Raw genomic sequence first — 17,111 nt, 5'->3', positions numbered from 1 at the left:
CTCTTATGTTAATTTACTAAGAATTATGGCCTTCAGCTCCATCCACATTGCTGCAAAGAACAAGATTTCATTCTTTTTTATGGCTTTCCAGTATACCATGGTGTATATGTACCACATTTTATTTATCCAATCTACCACTGATGGACACCTGGGCTGATTTCACGTCTTTGTTATTGTGAACAGCCCAGCGATGAACATACAAGTACATATGTCTTTTTGGAAGAATGATTTATTTTCTTTTGGATATATTACTCAGTAATGGGATTGCTGGGTCAAATGGTAGCTCTATTTTAAGTTCTTTGAGAAATCTCCAGTCTGCTTTCCACAATGGCAGGACTAAGTTACATCACCACCAGTAGTGTATAAGCGTTCCCTTTTCTCTGCACCCTCACAGCATCTGATGTTTTATATTTTAAGTGCATGATTGAAGCAATGCTTGAGACAGGCTCTTGTGGGGATATTTGGTCATATGTCAAATCTGAACAACCAAACGGCATTGTCTTTCATTTTCATCCCCTTCAAATTTTTTTTTGTCTCAAAGTCTTCAAACTTTTTTATATGTGTTACAAAAATTATTTTTATCCCATTTGAAAACGTACACAAAAGTAGACAAAAGTAATATAACGCATCCCATATATTCATCATATTAATGGCTCTGGCATCAAAACTTTTCTATTCTTCATCATGTTTATTTCTTGATAGTTTTACTTTGTTTTTGGTGGTAAAGTATATGCAACAAAAGGGAAGCTATAGGCCGGGCGCGGTGGCTCACGCTGTAATCCCAGCACTTTGGGAGGCCGAGGCAGGGGGATCATGAGGTCAGGCGATCGAGACCCTCCTGGCCAACATGGTGAAACCCTGTCTCCACTAAAACACAAAAAATTAGCCGGGTGTGGTGGTGCATGCCTGTAGTTCCAGCTACTCAGGAGGCTGAGACAGGGGAATCACTTGAACCCGGGAGGCAGAGGTCGCAGTGAGCTGAGATCACGCCACTGCACTCCTGTGTGGCAACAGAATGAGACTCCATCTCAAAAACAAACGAACAACAACAAAAAACAAAAAAGGGAAGCTATGTCATTTTATCATTACATCACTAGCATGTTTCTCTAATAAAAATAGAGTTTTGTTACATAACCACAGTCAGTATTACACAATATCAAGTATTATACATTCCAAATTCATTTTTCATCAGCTCAAAAGTGGCTAGCTTTTAAACAATTGAATTAATTAAATCAAGATCCTTCTCTTGTTCACATGCAGTTGTTACATCTCTTGAGTCTTTCTTAATGCAGAGCCAGCCCTCCTCCTTTCTCCCATGTATTTGACTTGGCTTTTTAAAGGAACCAGGTAGTTACCATGCTGAATTTGCTTGTCCATGACATCATTTAACTTGTTCCGTTATTGCCATAGGCATTTTTCTTATGAACTGGAATTTATTTCAGTGGGTTGGTTAGATAAATGTTCAACCTCTCTCTCTTTGAGAGGGGTGCTGTGCGCTTCACATTGCTTCCACATAATGTATGGTTTTCCCATTCTTAGTGACACTCAATTGATCAGTGAGGTCAGATGTTAAAATTTATCTGAGCTATTTTGTTAAGGTTGAAAATGGAATTTTCTAATTTTGTCATTTCTTTCGCATTCAGTAGATATAATTATTCTGCAGAATGAACTTTCCCTTCTGAACTAAGGTTATTTGGTTATCTTAAAATACAGTAGCTATAGGAAAGACAGAATACATTTAGTGGTTGTTGTCTTTAATCATCTGTTATCAGAATGAAGAGTTAGTGCCCTGGTTTCTACTATGGAGACCAATAAGATTCTTATTGCTTTCTTTATATGAAATATATATGTGTGTGTGCATATGTAAGTATATATGTACATATGCGTATATATATACACATATATGTATAAAATTATAATGAACTCAAAGGTTTTCAAAATATTTAATGGTTATCAATCATGTGCAAACATCACTGCTGATACTCAATTCACCCCCTTTGGCTGACGAGAGCCCCTTTATGTTGGTTCCTATGTCATTTTGACAAGACCCCCATTCATGTTTCAGACTCACCTCAGACATTTCCTGCCTCAGACCTTCAATCAGCCACTCCTCCAAGAAGCCATGGTCCCTTTTAGTAGTGAATTGTATTTAAAAGAATCTACAATCTAGATGTTAGAGGTGCTGGTTGCTATTGTTTGCTCATCACTTCTGGGACTTCTCAGCGGAAAGACTGAAAATTCATACTTTTTTTTGAAGTGTGTACCAATAGTTTTTTGTTGTTGTTTTTTTTTTTGAGATGGAAGTTCACTCTTGTCATCAGGCTGGAGTGCAATGGTGCCATCTCGGCTCACTGCAACCTCTGCCTCTTGAGTTCAAGCAATTCTCCTGCCTCAGCCTCCTGCGTAGCTGGGATTACAGGCACCCACCACTATACCCGGGTAACTTTTGTATTTTTAGTAGAGATGGGGTTTCATCATGTTGGCCAGGCTGGTCCTGAACTCCTGACCTCAAGTGATCTGCCTGCCTCGGTCTCCCAAAGTGCTGGGATTACAGGTGTGAGCCACCACACCTGGCAAATGTATACCAATAGTTTCTATTGGAATTCGACATTTCAAGGATTTTATGCATTTTTAAAAATTTTGGGCAAGGACTTCATGTCTAAAACACCAAAAGCAATGCCAACAAAAGCCAAAATTGACAAATGGGATCTAATTAAACTAAAGAGCTTCTGCACAGCAAAAGAAACTACCATCAGAGTGAACAGGCAACCTACAGAATGGGAGAAAATTTTTGCAACCTACTCATCTGACAAAGGGCTAATATCCAGAATCTACAATGAACTCAAACAAATTTACAAGAAAAAAAACAAACAACACCATCAACAAGTGGGCGAAGGATATGAACAGACACTTCTCAAAAGAAGACATTTATGCAGCCAAAAGACACATGAAAAAATGCTCATCATCACTGGCCATCAGAGAAATGCAAATCAAAACCACAGTGAGATACCATCTCACACCAGTTAGAATGGCCATCATTAAAAAGTCAGGAAACAACAGGTGCTGGAGAGGATGTGGAGAAATAGGAACACTTTTACACTGTTGGTGGGACTGTAAACTAGTTCAACCATTGTGGAAGTCAGTGTGGCGATTCCTCAGGGATCTAGAACTAGAAATACCATTTGACCCAGCCATCCCATTACTGGGTATATACCCAAAGGACTATAAATCATGCTGCTATAAAGACACATGCACACATATGTTTATTGCGGCACTATTCACAATAGCAAAGACTTGGAACCACCCAAATGCCCAACAATGATAGACTGGATTAAGAAAATGTGGCACATATACACCATGGAATACTATGCAGCCATAAAAAATGATGAGTTCATGTCCTTTGTAGGGACATGGATGAAGCTGGAAACCATCATTCTCAGCAAACTATGGCAAGGACAAAAAACCAAACACCGAATATTCTCACTCATAGGTGGAAATTGAACAATGAGAACACATGGACAGAAGAAGGGGAACATCACACTCTGGGGCCTGTTTTGGGGTGGGGGGAGGGGGGAGTGATAGCATTAGGAGATATACCTAATGTTAAATGACGAGTTAATGGGTGCAGCACACCAACATGGCACATGTATACATATGTAACATACCTGCACGTTATGCACATGTACCCTAAAACTTAAAGTATAATAAAAAAAAGTATATATATATATATATATATATACACACACATACATACATACTCTAAGGCACATCTGTTCTCTTAGAGCTTAGGATAAAAAGTACATATGTAAAGTATTTAGAAATAATTATTTCAGTTGTATAAATGCCTTACGTTTTTGTTATATTTCAAGAATTTCTATAAATATTTCAAGAATTATAAAAAAATTTCATACTTTTATTTTTCTTTTATACTGAAAATAAAAATAACATAAACATAATCACTTTTCACTTATCCTACTATATATGCTACTATAAATATAAATGAGTATATATAATATATAAACAAATATATATAATGTGATGATTGATACTGAGTGTCAACTTAATTGGATTGAAGGATGCAAAAGTATTGTTTCTGGGTGTGTCTGTGAGGGTGTCACCAAAGGAGAGTAACATTCGAGTCAGTGAACTGGGAGACGCAGAGCCACCCTCAATCTGGACGGGCACCATTAATCAACTGCCAGTATGGCTAGGATAAAAGCAGGCAGAGGAACATGGAAAGACTAGACTGGCTTAGTCCTCCAGCCTACATCTTTCTCCCGTGCTGGATGCTTCCTGCCCGTGAGCATCAGACTCCAAGTTCTTCAACTTTTAGATGCTTGGACCTTCGAACACAGACTGAAAGGTGCACTGTTGGCTTCCCTACTTTTAAGGTTTTGAGAATTAGACTGATTTTCATTCTCCTCAGCTTGCAGACGGCCTATTGTGGGACTTTACCTTGTGATCAGTGAGTCAATACTCCTTAATAAACTCTACTTTATATATATATCTATCCTATTAATTCTGTCCCCCTAAAGAACCCTAATACGTACATAGAGACTAGACTCCAATTTTTACCTTCCAGACACTACTAACCTTTCAGAACAGTTGCTCATCTTCTCGGAGTTTCAGCAATCTCCTCGAAAACTGTCCCTACTGAAAAGGCAGTCCTCAATACCAAACTCACTTCTTGTGGCTGTTTTCCTCTGGAATTTGGTCCTGTAAGTTTTCACACTAGCTCCTAACAACCATAAGCAGATGTTTTTTACGCATTTAACAAGTCTTTCTAGTTGTCCTCAGAGAAAGAATGACTTGTCCAAATAACTAGCCCTAGTACAGAAATCAAGACCATTTGAAAAAATATTAGGTCAGTTTGTCTATTTTACTGATGTTTTTTTAAAGAAAAAACTTGTTTATTACATTTACTGTTCTTTTGGTCTATTTTCTATTTCATTAGCCTCTTTATATTTTCCCTTAGAAGTAACTTGAACTTATTTCCCGGATATTTAAATGATATTTTTCTTTATATTTACAGCTCACAAATTTTATTAGACTATGTTGCATGTTGACCATTCTGGGTCCATTTTTCCAGGTATGGTTGTGCCATTTTAATGTGTAGTCATTATGTATTCTTTTTTAATGACAGGACTTTTTTTGAATTAGTGTTTTATTATTAATACTTATTCTGATAAATTGCTTGGCTTTCTTTTTAAGAGAATTTAGTTATACATGTGTTTCATCACCTTTGTCAGACATCTATACATTTTTATCTCTATTTGTCTTATTCGTTAATATTTTTGATTTCCCATATTATGCTTTCTGTTGTGTTTATCCTGAGTGTTCCTTCTAATTTCATTTTAATTTTAGAACTTTTCATTTTTCTAACTTTTTCCAAAATATGCCACTTAATTGTTTCACAGATTTGTGTTGTTTCATCATTTTATTTCTGATTTATACTGCTCTTTCAAAGCATTCCCTGGCTGGATTATACACTGTTGCTCTCACTTTTCCAGTGCTCACTAGGCAATCCCAGGACTCCCATGGTGACAAAATGCTTGTGACTACTTCTGTCCATTTTTGAAACATTAGTGAATCACTCCAAAACAAAAAATGAACAAACATCGTGGGATTAAGGAAAGTAAACTTGCCTTTCCAACCCTAAGAGATACACTTAAAAATCAACACTTTATGACTCAGCATGGAGATAAGAAAGGTCACTTGAAACAGAAAGACGGGCTCTTAGATAATCACCACTTATGTCATCATTTGGAGGGAGAAATACTTATTTACTTATTTTGCTAATTCCAAATTAATTGTATACCAGGATCCCCCTCCTACCTCGAATCCTTCCCCTTTCTTTTCTGAACATGCCATTAGAAAATTTCTCTTTAATGCAAACAGGACGTTTTCTAGGATTTTCTGAATAAGTAGAATATTGTGCTCTCCTTAAAGCTATCATGGACTAAGATGATAGTTATTATTCATTTTCTAATTCATTTTCCCCCGAAAGACATGATAATTATAAAAGCAAGGGAGAAAATAGCAATTGACTTGTAAAAGAACAGATAAAGAAACAAAATACTTGCAAGTTCAAAGGAAAACTAATTTAATTCTGACTTGTGCTTGTGCTGGACCTTGAAAGACCATTGGCTATTTTGAAGATGTAAGTGATGAAGAGAAAAATCCCAACAGTACATTATCAAGGACAAAAAGTGGGTGCTCAGGCAGTGATGTTTTAAATTATTCCAATGTTCAACAAGTTCCCTTCACTTCTTCCCATAAAGCATTACAAATAAGGTACTTCTCAAATCTTGATAGCAAGCAACCTTTGGTCACTTCCATCTCACTATTACAACCTTATAGGATATTTACCACAGGGGGGCAATTATATATTCTTCAGCTACAAAGGCAAAGGTTGGGTATTTTGTATTTGGTTTTCTAATCAAATCAAATGCAATTTGACTGCATTTGAGATGGATATTAGGGATGGAGATGGATCTTTCACTCCTAATGTGCTCCTGAAATGCTAACGCATCATCACGTGAATGTGTCAATTACTGGTTTGACAAATGTGAAATCTGTATTTCTATGAAATTGTATTCATATTCATTTAAGAGTTTTAAAATTCCTAAAATATTTTGGAAAGGGAATTGAAGGCTCCATTTTAGTGGCAACACTCCACAATTTTGATTGAGTCGTCTCAGGACACTAACAAAGAAATAGCAGACATAGCAGATGGAGTCTTGATGAGTTTTTACCTGATACAAAAAGTCTGGCGCTGTTGCTCTGCCTCGTCTCTCCGGTGTATCGATGCCGCGTGATGCAGCGGTAGTTATACAATCCATCTTCATTCTGTACATCTTTAATATACAAGGCTCCCGTAGATGTGATGAGAAATCTAGATCCTGAAATAGAGGAAAACAATGGCTTGGTTAAAAGACAATGAAAGCAACCCGACCACATACACAAAGTCCTTAAACAGTTTTTTTTTCCCCACCTGAAGAAACTTAATGAAAAAGCTAAAAATGGGTGCGTGTGTCTGCGTGCATGTGTGTGTGTGTGTGTGTGTGTGTGTGTGCCAATTAAGGGTCCAAGCTGTTTTAACTTTTTGACTAGCCTACATTAAGGGTTTTTAGTACTTATGCTATACAATAAATATATACTTAGCAAATCTAACCTCATAAACTTTATTTTAGATCATGCATTTATCTTACAGCAACGAAGCTGTCATATAATCGGTATATAGCAAATATAGATTTTCTTGGATCATTGCATTTCTCTTAGAATATGATAAATTAAGAGAATATTAACTTTTTGTTGCACATCTCTAGCTTATGAAAGTATAAACTTTTGTCTCAGTTTAAAATGTTTCGATAAAAGCATAAAAATATTAGACTACAAAGCAATAAAATATTCTACAAACTTCCCCTAAAAAGGCTGTCTTATTTCCTCACATTAACAACCAATATTTATCACTACATTCTATGACACACATGAATGCTTCCCAGATTCAGTGTTTTAGAATACTGTTATTTCTTAATCACTAATTTTTAAAGGGACTGCTCAAATCATTGACAATAACAATTTTCCCCTCGAGAAAAAAATTCATGATCAGTCATTCCCCATTATGTCAGCACAAAACAATGTCCTATCTGTAACCTGTAATTTTTACCGGTAAAGCTTCAGTTGAACAGAAAGGGCCAACATTGAGATCAAATATCGGTGTTAGTTTAAGAAGGGCAAACATGTTTTTTTCCCTTTGAAAATGTAACTTTTAAAGATATTTTTTGCTGTTCAATTTTAATTGGGTGATAGAACAAGTTGGAGCATAAAGGTAAAATGTACATGATCATCCTAAGTGGATTCTATAATTTCCCTAAAATAATAAAAATTCTGGTCTTTTACTTTAAAAAAAAAAAAAGTAGAGCTGAGAGTGCCTCATTGCACCTTGGTGGTGGGTAACTCAGTACACCTTGGTGGTGGGTAACTCAGTACACCTCCTGCCACTGTTAGACTCTTCTATGGGCTATTTCTGCACGTAATGTGATTCCACTAGAAAGAATGTGATTTTTCTCTTTGAAAAAAGACTAAAATGCCAAATAATCAACTTTTATTGCTTACTTTTCTCAGGTTCAGTTGAAACGTCCTTTAGTTTATTTCAGTCAGAATTTCCAGGACTCTTAGCTTCATTGCTTTTGAGCTTTACATAATTAAATTGTAAACATAATTTCTTGGGCATTTTCTGCAATAACTATACATCATGCATAGGTCAGTCTCTCAGATAAATTAAAAATGGTTTATGATTTTTTTTTTTGAGATAAGGTCTGCCTGTATTATCCAGGCTGTAGTGTAGTGGTATCATCTCAGCTCACTGCAGCCATCACCTAGCAATCCTTCCACCTCAGCCTCCCGAGTAGCTGGAACTATGGGAGTGGGCCATCACACCTGGATGATTTTTGTATTTTTTTATAGAGACGTGATCTCACCATGTTGCCCAGGCTGGTCTTGAACTCATGAGCTCAAGTGATCCACCTGTCTTGGCCTCCCAAAGTGCTAGGGAGTGTAATCCCTCCCAAAGTGGGATTACAGGCATGAGCCACCATGCTGAGCCTAAAAATGATTTATGAATTCTCATGAGTTAGGAGTAATTCCAAAGAACACAGATGTGAAAAAGATCATAAAAAAACAGAGCAAATACTGACCTTGTATAAGCTTTTCAAAGGAGCACAAATTATTAAAGCTAGTATAAAATATCTTTAAAGTAATATTTATATTAACTTTCCAAACAATTCCAGTTAGACATTTAGTTTAAAATATACCATAAATAATGCTAGCTATTAGAGAAGCTGAAAAATCTCCTAAAGCTGTATATTCCAGATAATTTTGCTTTATTATTCCCCCAAATGAAAGCAACTAAAAATACTTTTTACCACTTGTCATGTGTCATCACACGCCAGCCTTTCTTATGATACACATTGTGTATAATGGAAACATTATTTCTCTTTCAATATATTTTGCATGCTTATATAATGCTTTAATAATCAGTTCCTTTAAAGTACAGTTTGATAGACAGAAAGGAAAGTCAAAAAAAAAAGATGATGTATGTAATTTCTGTCACCTTCTTAGCATGGAGTATTTTCATTAGAATTGACAGGCCATGAGTGGTGGCAAAATATAAGTGGAAAGGATTTTGTGTGCCATTTTCCAGAAAGGTTGAGAAATGCACACAGATAGCAGCAGCCTGCATTATTACCAATTCCAGAGAGGGCTCTGTTCTCTAGGAACATTTTGTTCTCGTAATATCTAACATTTTTTCTGTTTACTCACTTATGTTAAATAAGGCTTTACGGCGTATCATTTCAGAAGAACTTGAACCTTTGATTGTCTTAAGCATTTTTTGAGATGTTTACAGCAATGAAGGAGTTGACATTAACTGAGTTTCTGTGCGTAAACCCATTTATGCCTAGCATTTCATTATTGAAACGCTAAGCATGTGGCAGTTATTTATCTCCTGCTGCTCAAGGTCATTGCCAAGGTCTGATTGCAAAAATTCAAAAAATTGCAACCTCAGGCATAAATGGGTTAATCTGACCTCCTTTGTCTAGTCCTTCATTTCTCAATTTATCTCATCTTGAAATTGATCAACATTTTAAAACACAAAATAAGGTTGAAAAGTAGGATCTTTTAATTATGAGAGGAACAGGTAAGTCCAGGGTCCTTGGGTACAGTCTCAACTCAGGAGTCCTGCGGAACTATCAAGGGACAAGGACACAGCTATGTCATTAGAGCACCAAATACGTCAGCCCTGTGGTAACAAGGAATCATTTTAACTGCTCCCTAACTTGCCACTGTACCCCACTTGCTACCTTATGCCACCAGAGGTTTCCATGTCATATGGAATAAATGGTTTGTTCATGTCCTTCAATGGGATTAATGGATGTGCTTCTGTTAAAATATGCAAATGTTTAAATACAATTTATTGGCATCAAAAAGTGCAAACACACAATTCTGTCTCGTTCTGTCTCCCTTTGTGTGTGTTTCTGTATCACACACACTCAAGCACACACACACACCCTTGACTACTCAGAACTGTCTGGTAACATACAACTGTGCAAAGCAAAAATTTTATGAGTAACTTTATTTTCCTTGGAATACTATTAGCATTTTAACCGGACACATTTCTAAAACATAGTTCATACTTTTTGTCATGTTAAACACACTGCAATTCAGAGCCTACTGAACAGTGAATGATTTTTGGATTTTGAGTCATCAATTTGGACATCGATTATTGAGCCATGCTGCTCAGTTACTAGAGGGATGTCTCAGAAGCTATCTGGCATCTCAGGATGCATGGAATGGCCCCAGACTGCCAGACGTTCAAGCCTCTGAGATTGTCTTTATTAGATTTTCTGCTTCCTCCTTTACTATCCAGCTGTTGTATGTTACTTCCCTTTGTTATCAGTATCTTTGTCAACACACAGTGTGATGCATTCAGTATGCTGCGAGTTAGAAAACAGACATATCAAAGCTGTTAGGACTTTGTATAAACTAAGAGTAAATAGGTTATGAGCAAGTAACATAGTGGTTTTCCAATGTCAGTTAACATGAGCTTGCATGTTAGTGCCACTAAAATAAATCCAGTGCTTGGTGCCAGTTCAGTCAGCCGGGTTAAGATTAGCATAGGGGCCAGTGGGATATTTCTATGTAGGGACACGAAACTACCAAAGAAAATGGGGCAATAGCCCAGTTGGAAAATGTTGCAGAAACCCTCAGAGTTGGAGTTCTACGGCCACGTTCTTCCCATTGTCATGGTGCTGAGCAGCAAAAAACACCCATAGAGCAGTGGGTTCTGAAACTCAGGCGTGACACCATTTTGGGTTTTCTTCAAAGGCAGATATTAAAATAGCAGCAGTTCTAGAAATCTATTTTGCTGAACTACGGGTTGTTAAAGCTGAAAGTCAGATCTTTAAGATCCGAGCTGCAGAGAGCAGGCATGCATGATCTCCAGAAAGAGGCACATCAGAGTTGATTCTAGAAACCAGCATGTGTTATAGGTGGGCAGGAAACAGAGCCAAGTGATGCACCCATTCGTTGGACCAGCACTGTCCTAGGCTCCAGAAATGCAAAAAGGAGAGAGACAGCCCCTATCTCTAGGGAGCTTGTAATCTAAACAGATTTGAGACTTTGGGTTGAGGAACATCCCAAGAAGTTGAGGAAAAAGGACAGAAGGGCAGAACCTGGAGAGCAATCAGGGAAGTGGCATTGCCCTCATCTCGCTGGGATGAAGGGGCTACTGATACCCAGAGAGGAAAACTGGTATTTATCCCCATACCTGCTTTTATCCTTGTGTGTTATTCTAATACAAATAATTAACTTTATATGTTAAAGTCCTCATCATTAATGTGCTTGTTCAATCTTCTCAGCTAACTTTTTCTTTGTTCTTATGAAGAATCAAATTAAAAGATCTTTCCCTGGTTTCAGGTGCAACAAGCTCATCCACTTTGGAGATTTCTCAGTGTGGAAGAAAAAACCTGGGCTTTGGAAGCCAGTGGATCTGAACTACAAAACCATCATTGTCCCTTTCTACCTGTGTGGCCTCAGTCTAGTCATTCAACTCTAAACTTTGCTTTCTTCATCTAGAAAAAAGAGAGATGATGAGTAATCTCTTTGTTCTGCTGTTGAAGATCAAATTAAAATGCATTTATGTCATCTAGCAGATAGTCATGCATCCATTGCACAGCAGAATGACTAAGCTCAATAATAATGTATTCTGTATTTCAAAATAGCTCAGAGAGTAAATTTCAAATATCTCGTCACAAAAAAAGGGATAAGTGAGGTGACAGATATGTTCATCATCTTGATGTAATCATTTCACATTGTGTATATACATAGGTGTGTATATATAGACACATACAAAATCAACACATTGTACCCAATGAATGTATATAATTATAACTTTTCAATTGAAAAAATATTAATAATAAAGAAAAAATGACAATGGTATCTATCCTAGTAAATGTCACGTTTGTTATTCTGCTGCTCTGGCCAATCCACAGGTGTATAAAATGTAGCCTGTGTGAGCCAGACAGGGAAGATCCCACTGATATAAACATAGCAGGGCCCCCTTTCAATTGTTTGTTTGCTTACTTATGAAAGGCAACCTCATATATTAAAGAAAGCATCTGAGTGGTAATGACGTAGATGAATTTTACATCACAATTCTGCCATTTGGAGCTATGTCACCACAGGCAAAATATTTACCGAAACTCTGAGCCAATGTCACATGACAGAGCATTGGTAAACATAGAAAGATATACTGAGCCCATGGAGTATTTTTGTATACCCCAGTGAAAGGCTTGGGGAAAGGAGGATCACAGACATCTGCTATTAACTGAATGTTTGCATCTGCACAAAATTTATATGATGAATTCTTAATCCCCAATATGACAGTATTTGGAAATAAAGCTTTTGGGAATTAATTAGGTATAGATGTGATTATAAGGGTGGAACCAGACCTCACTTTCTCTCTCTGCCCTGTGGGATCACAGTGAGAAGGCGGCTGTCTGCAATCCAGGAAGGGAGCCCTCATCAGGCACCAAATCTGCCAATACCTTGATCTTGGACTTCCCAGCCCCCAGAATAGTGAGAGATAAATTTTTGTGGTTTAAGCCTCCCAGTCCATGATATTTTGTGACAGTAGCCCAAGCTGACCAAGATATTATCTTCAGAAGTCTTTTCCACAGTAGAAATGGATATTCACAGAAACTCAGGGACTTTCCCCAAAATTATTATCATGCTACTTGAACAATTCTCCCTGGCATATCTGTTAGTATCTGAGCATAAAAAAACATATCCTGAAGTTCTCAAAATTAATCATTTCTTGTCCATCATATTTTATCTAACAGGAAGGCCCTCTGCTTCTACCTCCAAAATATATCCTGAATCCATCCACTTTCCTCCCTCAACACTGTACCACACACATCTAAGGATTGTAGCTTTCAAACTCTCTGTGTCCACTTCTGCTTCCCTACAATTTAATCTCTACTCATCATGCACGAGCACTTAGCAATATACATCATTTAGTGCCTTGATGGAATCCCACTAGACCTAACCACTTATGATGGTCTATGATGGTTTGGGCTTTGACCATATCTCCAAAAGCTTCCCCTCCACTCTGTCCTTCTTCCACCATACCCAGGCCATGCTATACTTCTTTTATTTGCTCTGACTGGAGGCTCTGAGCCCAGATCTCTCCCTGGATGGGACCTTCTTGTCATCCTGGCCTCAGTTTTTAAGTCAAATTTCCGGCAAAGTCACATTATCATGGTCACTCATGATGAGAGACTTGGTTTTATTATACCTATATGTGACATTATCTTGTGCATGTGCATGAGATTGGTTTAACATTTCCCTCCTTCATCTAGAATAGCAAGAATGCATTATGTCTTGTTCAACATTTCATCTCCATTACATAGAACAGTACTTGGCTATGACATCCTAAAATATTTGTTGAATGCATGGGCTGATGAAACAGTCTATTATTGCTTGTATTCAAAACATCCTTTCCTAGGTCTCAGTAAAAAGAAAGCTAAAGTACCTTTTTTTAGATTTCAGCACATTTCCTCGTGTAGACTACATAAAAAGAGTTTGTTCCCCTCCAGAGCTGAATATATTCTTATATGAAAATGAGCATATTTTAAGATGGTGATGAATTATTCTTTCATTATGCTCCCTGGCTTTTTACTATGTGGTTAAGTTGTTAGATCTTCAGTAAAGGCAACACTATTTGGGGGAAGATTTTAAAAGCACATGTCATTTTTCACTTAGAGAAATATATCTTAGAGCTCTTGTTTGTTTTGTTTTTTCCTATTGCAGTCTATACGAATTGAGTTAATAGCAATTAAAAGAACAGATGGCTCTGCTAATAAGATGCCAAATGGTAGCACAACCACGATGAAACTTTTATCAGCTGTGCCCGCCGTCTCCAATTGATGGCCACACTGTGTCATGAAACTGAGCTTTCTTCAAAGCCGTTTCAATAACAGTTTCTGAAATATTAGAGGAACATAAGAATTAAATCTAAGTTCTAAGTATACAGCATTAGAAATGACACGAGCCTCTTAGCATTAACTAAAATAAAAGTGGAAAGAGAAGATATATATACATATTTTATATAGATATGATTATAAAGGATTATATATCTTATATAGATATGATATATATAAAGGATTAGATGCAGGCATGAATGAGCTACAGATATTTCCTGAGCAATTGAGTTGCCAGATAAAACTATGCACATGTTGAAAGCTGCATATAAGAGAAAAGAAGAATCCTCTAAAGAGAAGACATCTAACCTGATGTTATGAGCTGAATTTCCCCCTTCCTTAAAACTTTATGTTAATGTCCTAACCTGCAGTACCTCGGGATGTGACTTTATTTGGAAACAGGGTCAGTCACTGCAGATGTAATATGTTAAGATGAACTCATACTTGGATAGTGTGTACCCCTAATCCAATGTGACCGGTGTCCTTATAAAAAGGGGAAATTTAGATACAGACATGGACATTAATGTGAATCCTAATCAGAGCCAACAGGTTCTCGGTGGGGGTCACCACTGCTTTCAGCATTATTTATGTTATGACACATTTAGTTCTTACAATGACTCCAAGAGGAAGATACTGTTATTCCCATTTTTCAGATGAGAAAATTGAAAAACAGAGAAGTTCAGGGACTTGCCCCAGTTTATACAACTAGAAGTATCTGTGCCAGGATGGTGCCCTGGCATGCTGGCTCACGCCCTCACGCAAATCTCTCCCCTGGGTTTGGGCCATGGCACAAGTGTGAGACAGCAAGGCATGGGCAAGCGGAGGTACAACCAGAGTGGGGCAGAAGCCACGGGCACGGAAAGAAATTTAACCTAAAGGTTCAACAGAGCTGGGGTGAGGAGAAGAAGATGCCAGGTATCGATTCTGAGGGACCTATGGGGTTGGGGTGACCTTGGTAGAGCAAAGGAGTTGGGGTAGGGGAGATTCTGTTTCAGAAAAGATAAGAGCTCAGCTGTGAGCATGCTGAGTCAGTTAAAATAAAAAAAAGTCAAGCTGGAGACAGGGTGTTGGAAACCAACTATGCTTGTTGAGGAGGAGCCCTTCATGAGAACTGAAGTTCAGTAACTCCCCAGGAAGGAGAGTGAAGGAAGAAGGCCAGAAAAAGACACAGGAAAGGAGTGAGAGGAGGCATGGAGGACACAAGCCAGCGTGGTGCTAAGAAAGCCAGGGGAGGAGAGGACTCCTAAAGGATGGTGCAAATGGCCGCAGCTCTCTGCCTTCCTATTGCCATAGCCTTGAGTACATATACAACCTGCACAAAGGGGCAATATTGCCCTTTTGGGAAAATCATGATATTAAATAAGAACATCCGTGTAAGTACCTGACAGAGAAAAGCACTTTAGAGTAGCTCTAATGTGTCATAAAATTTGATAAAATATTCTTGCTGAACCAATAAAAATATTAAATGTCTAAGAGCTAGAAATGCACAAAATTGAGTTAAAGAACACTCCACGTCATTACCAAATGACATAATAGAAGCCCTGGATAAATGAAGAGGCATATCCAATTCTAGGATTAGACAACTCGATATTGCAAAAATGTCACTTTGTCACAAGTGAAATGAATTACATTTTAATTAATTGCTGAACAAAATTTACTTAGAACTTGATCAAATCAATATAAATTAAAATGAGAGATTTTCATCCAGGAGATTAGAACAAAAAACAAAATGTTTGAAAATAAGTGGTCTTGACAAAGGGTGTGGGAAATAAAAACCTCTATAGGTGGGCATGTAAATTGGTGAAGGCTTTTGATTTTTGAAGGGCAACTTGCCAGTATATTTCAAGTGTGAGACTTGCATACTTTTCAATCCCTCTTGCAACGTCAAGGACTATCCTATGGAAAAACTCAGATGTGCACACTTTGATGTTCACCCCCAAATGCACTGATGCATAATTTAACAATGAAAAATTATACATAAACCTGAATGCCAATCAAGGGATAAATAAGTAAATAAATTAGGGTACATCTATACTCTGCAGTTACATAAAAGACAGCAAGGTATATGTACACATACCCTGCAGAAAAATCTCCACTAGTGGTTACATAACAATCTGTAATGTTATGTACCAAAGGCAGTGGTATATAAATAAATTTGTGTATGCAAATGAACAGAGAGGCCTGGATCAGCAGATATCTGCCCAAATGTTAAGTGTAGTTGCCTCTGAAATCATGAGTGAATTAGGGGAAGGGGAGGAGAAATTATGTTTCATTTCCCCCTGTCATGTATTTGAGTATCTTAAAAGACGACTCTATTAATGTGCTTCTTGGGTAGTTAAAATGTATTTTGGAAAAAGATGTCAGTGGGTGGTGAGCATATGGACACTGTAGACGTAAACCAAACCCATGTAACACACAACACAGAAGGAGATAAATGTAGGATGATGTTGCTGTCAGGAGTAGATGCGTCGAAGAGGGCTTTTATTATGCTTGCTTTTCAAGCTGGTCGCTACCCGGACGTGCCTAAACGCAGAAGGGGAGACTTTCAATATTCACCCTGGTCTTTGTATTCCCTCCCCTCCAAATACCTCATACAAAAGTTGAATCTGCCAGGTAGCTGATCTCTGCCTCTTCCTGAACTTCTGTGATAATTCCCCATTTCACGCATAATTGCATCAATCCAGTTGATTTGGGTGTTAGCACTGCCTCCTCAAAATGGCAGTTGCCTCTCTGAAGACAAAGGGATCCTCTTGTTTGCCCCACTTACCTGCTGCCCCCAAAGGTTTGCACAGTGCTAAATTAAGTGATTGTTTAGAAGATATACATACTTCGAGATTTTTCTAAAAATAGGATCAGTAAAATAAGGGATCATATTGAGAGGGGCAGAGCTCTCACCATATCATTTTATTTAACCTTCAGTGGAGCCTATTATGTTTATGAGAGTATCATCAAGATATCCAAGAAATAATGAAGCCCCAGCGTGGATCTTGAGCTGCCTGGGAGAAATCATTTGGCTAGAAATAACACCATCACGTGGGGCATGAGGAATAAGCTTACAATTCGGCTGGA

At 37.7% G+C, this 17,111-nt stretch overlaps 1 protein-coding gene across 1 annotated transcript in view; it reads right to left on the bottom strand.

Annotated features, from left to right (window-relative positions):
• The window catches only part of DSCAM (DS cell adhesion molecule), an 812,726-nt gene that overhangs the window by 327,719 nt on the left and 467,896 nt on the right, over positions 1-17,111 (bottom strand). Inside the window, exon 4 of the mRNA XM_055279737.2 lies at positions 6,756-6,902. Within this exon, the coding sequence (XP_055135712.1) occupies positions 6,756-6,902 (147 nt within the window). The remainder of the gene's footprint in view (positions 1-6,755; positions 6,903-17,111) is intronic.

Source organism: Symphalangus syndactylus, chromosome 5 (genome assembly GCF_028878055.3).
Source record: "Symphalangus syndactylus isolate Jambi chromosome 5, NHGRI_mSymSyn1-v2.1_pri, whole genome shotgun sequence".
Classification (NCBI taxonomy): domain Eukaryota; kingdom Metazoa; phylum Chordata; class Mammalia; order Primates; family Hylobatidae; genus Symphalangus; species Symphalangus syndactylus.
Note: the sequence above shows the minus strand (reverse complement) of the source record. Positions and strands in the feature narration are given on the sequence as shown.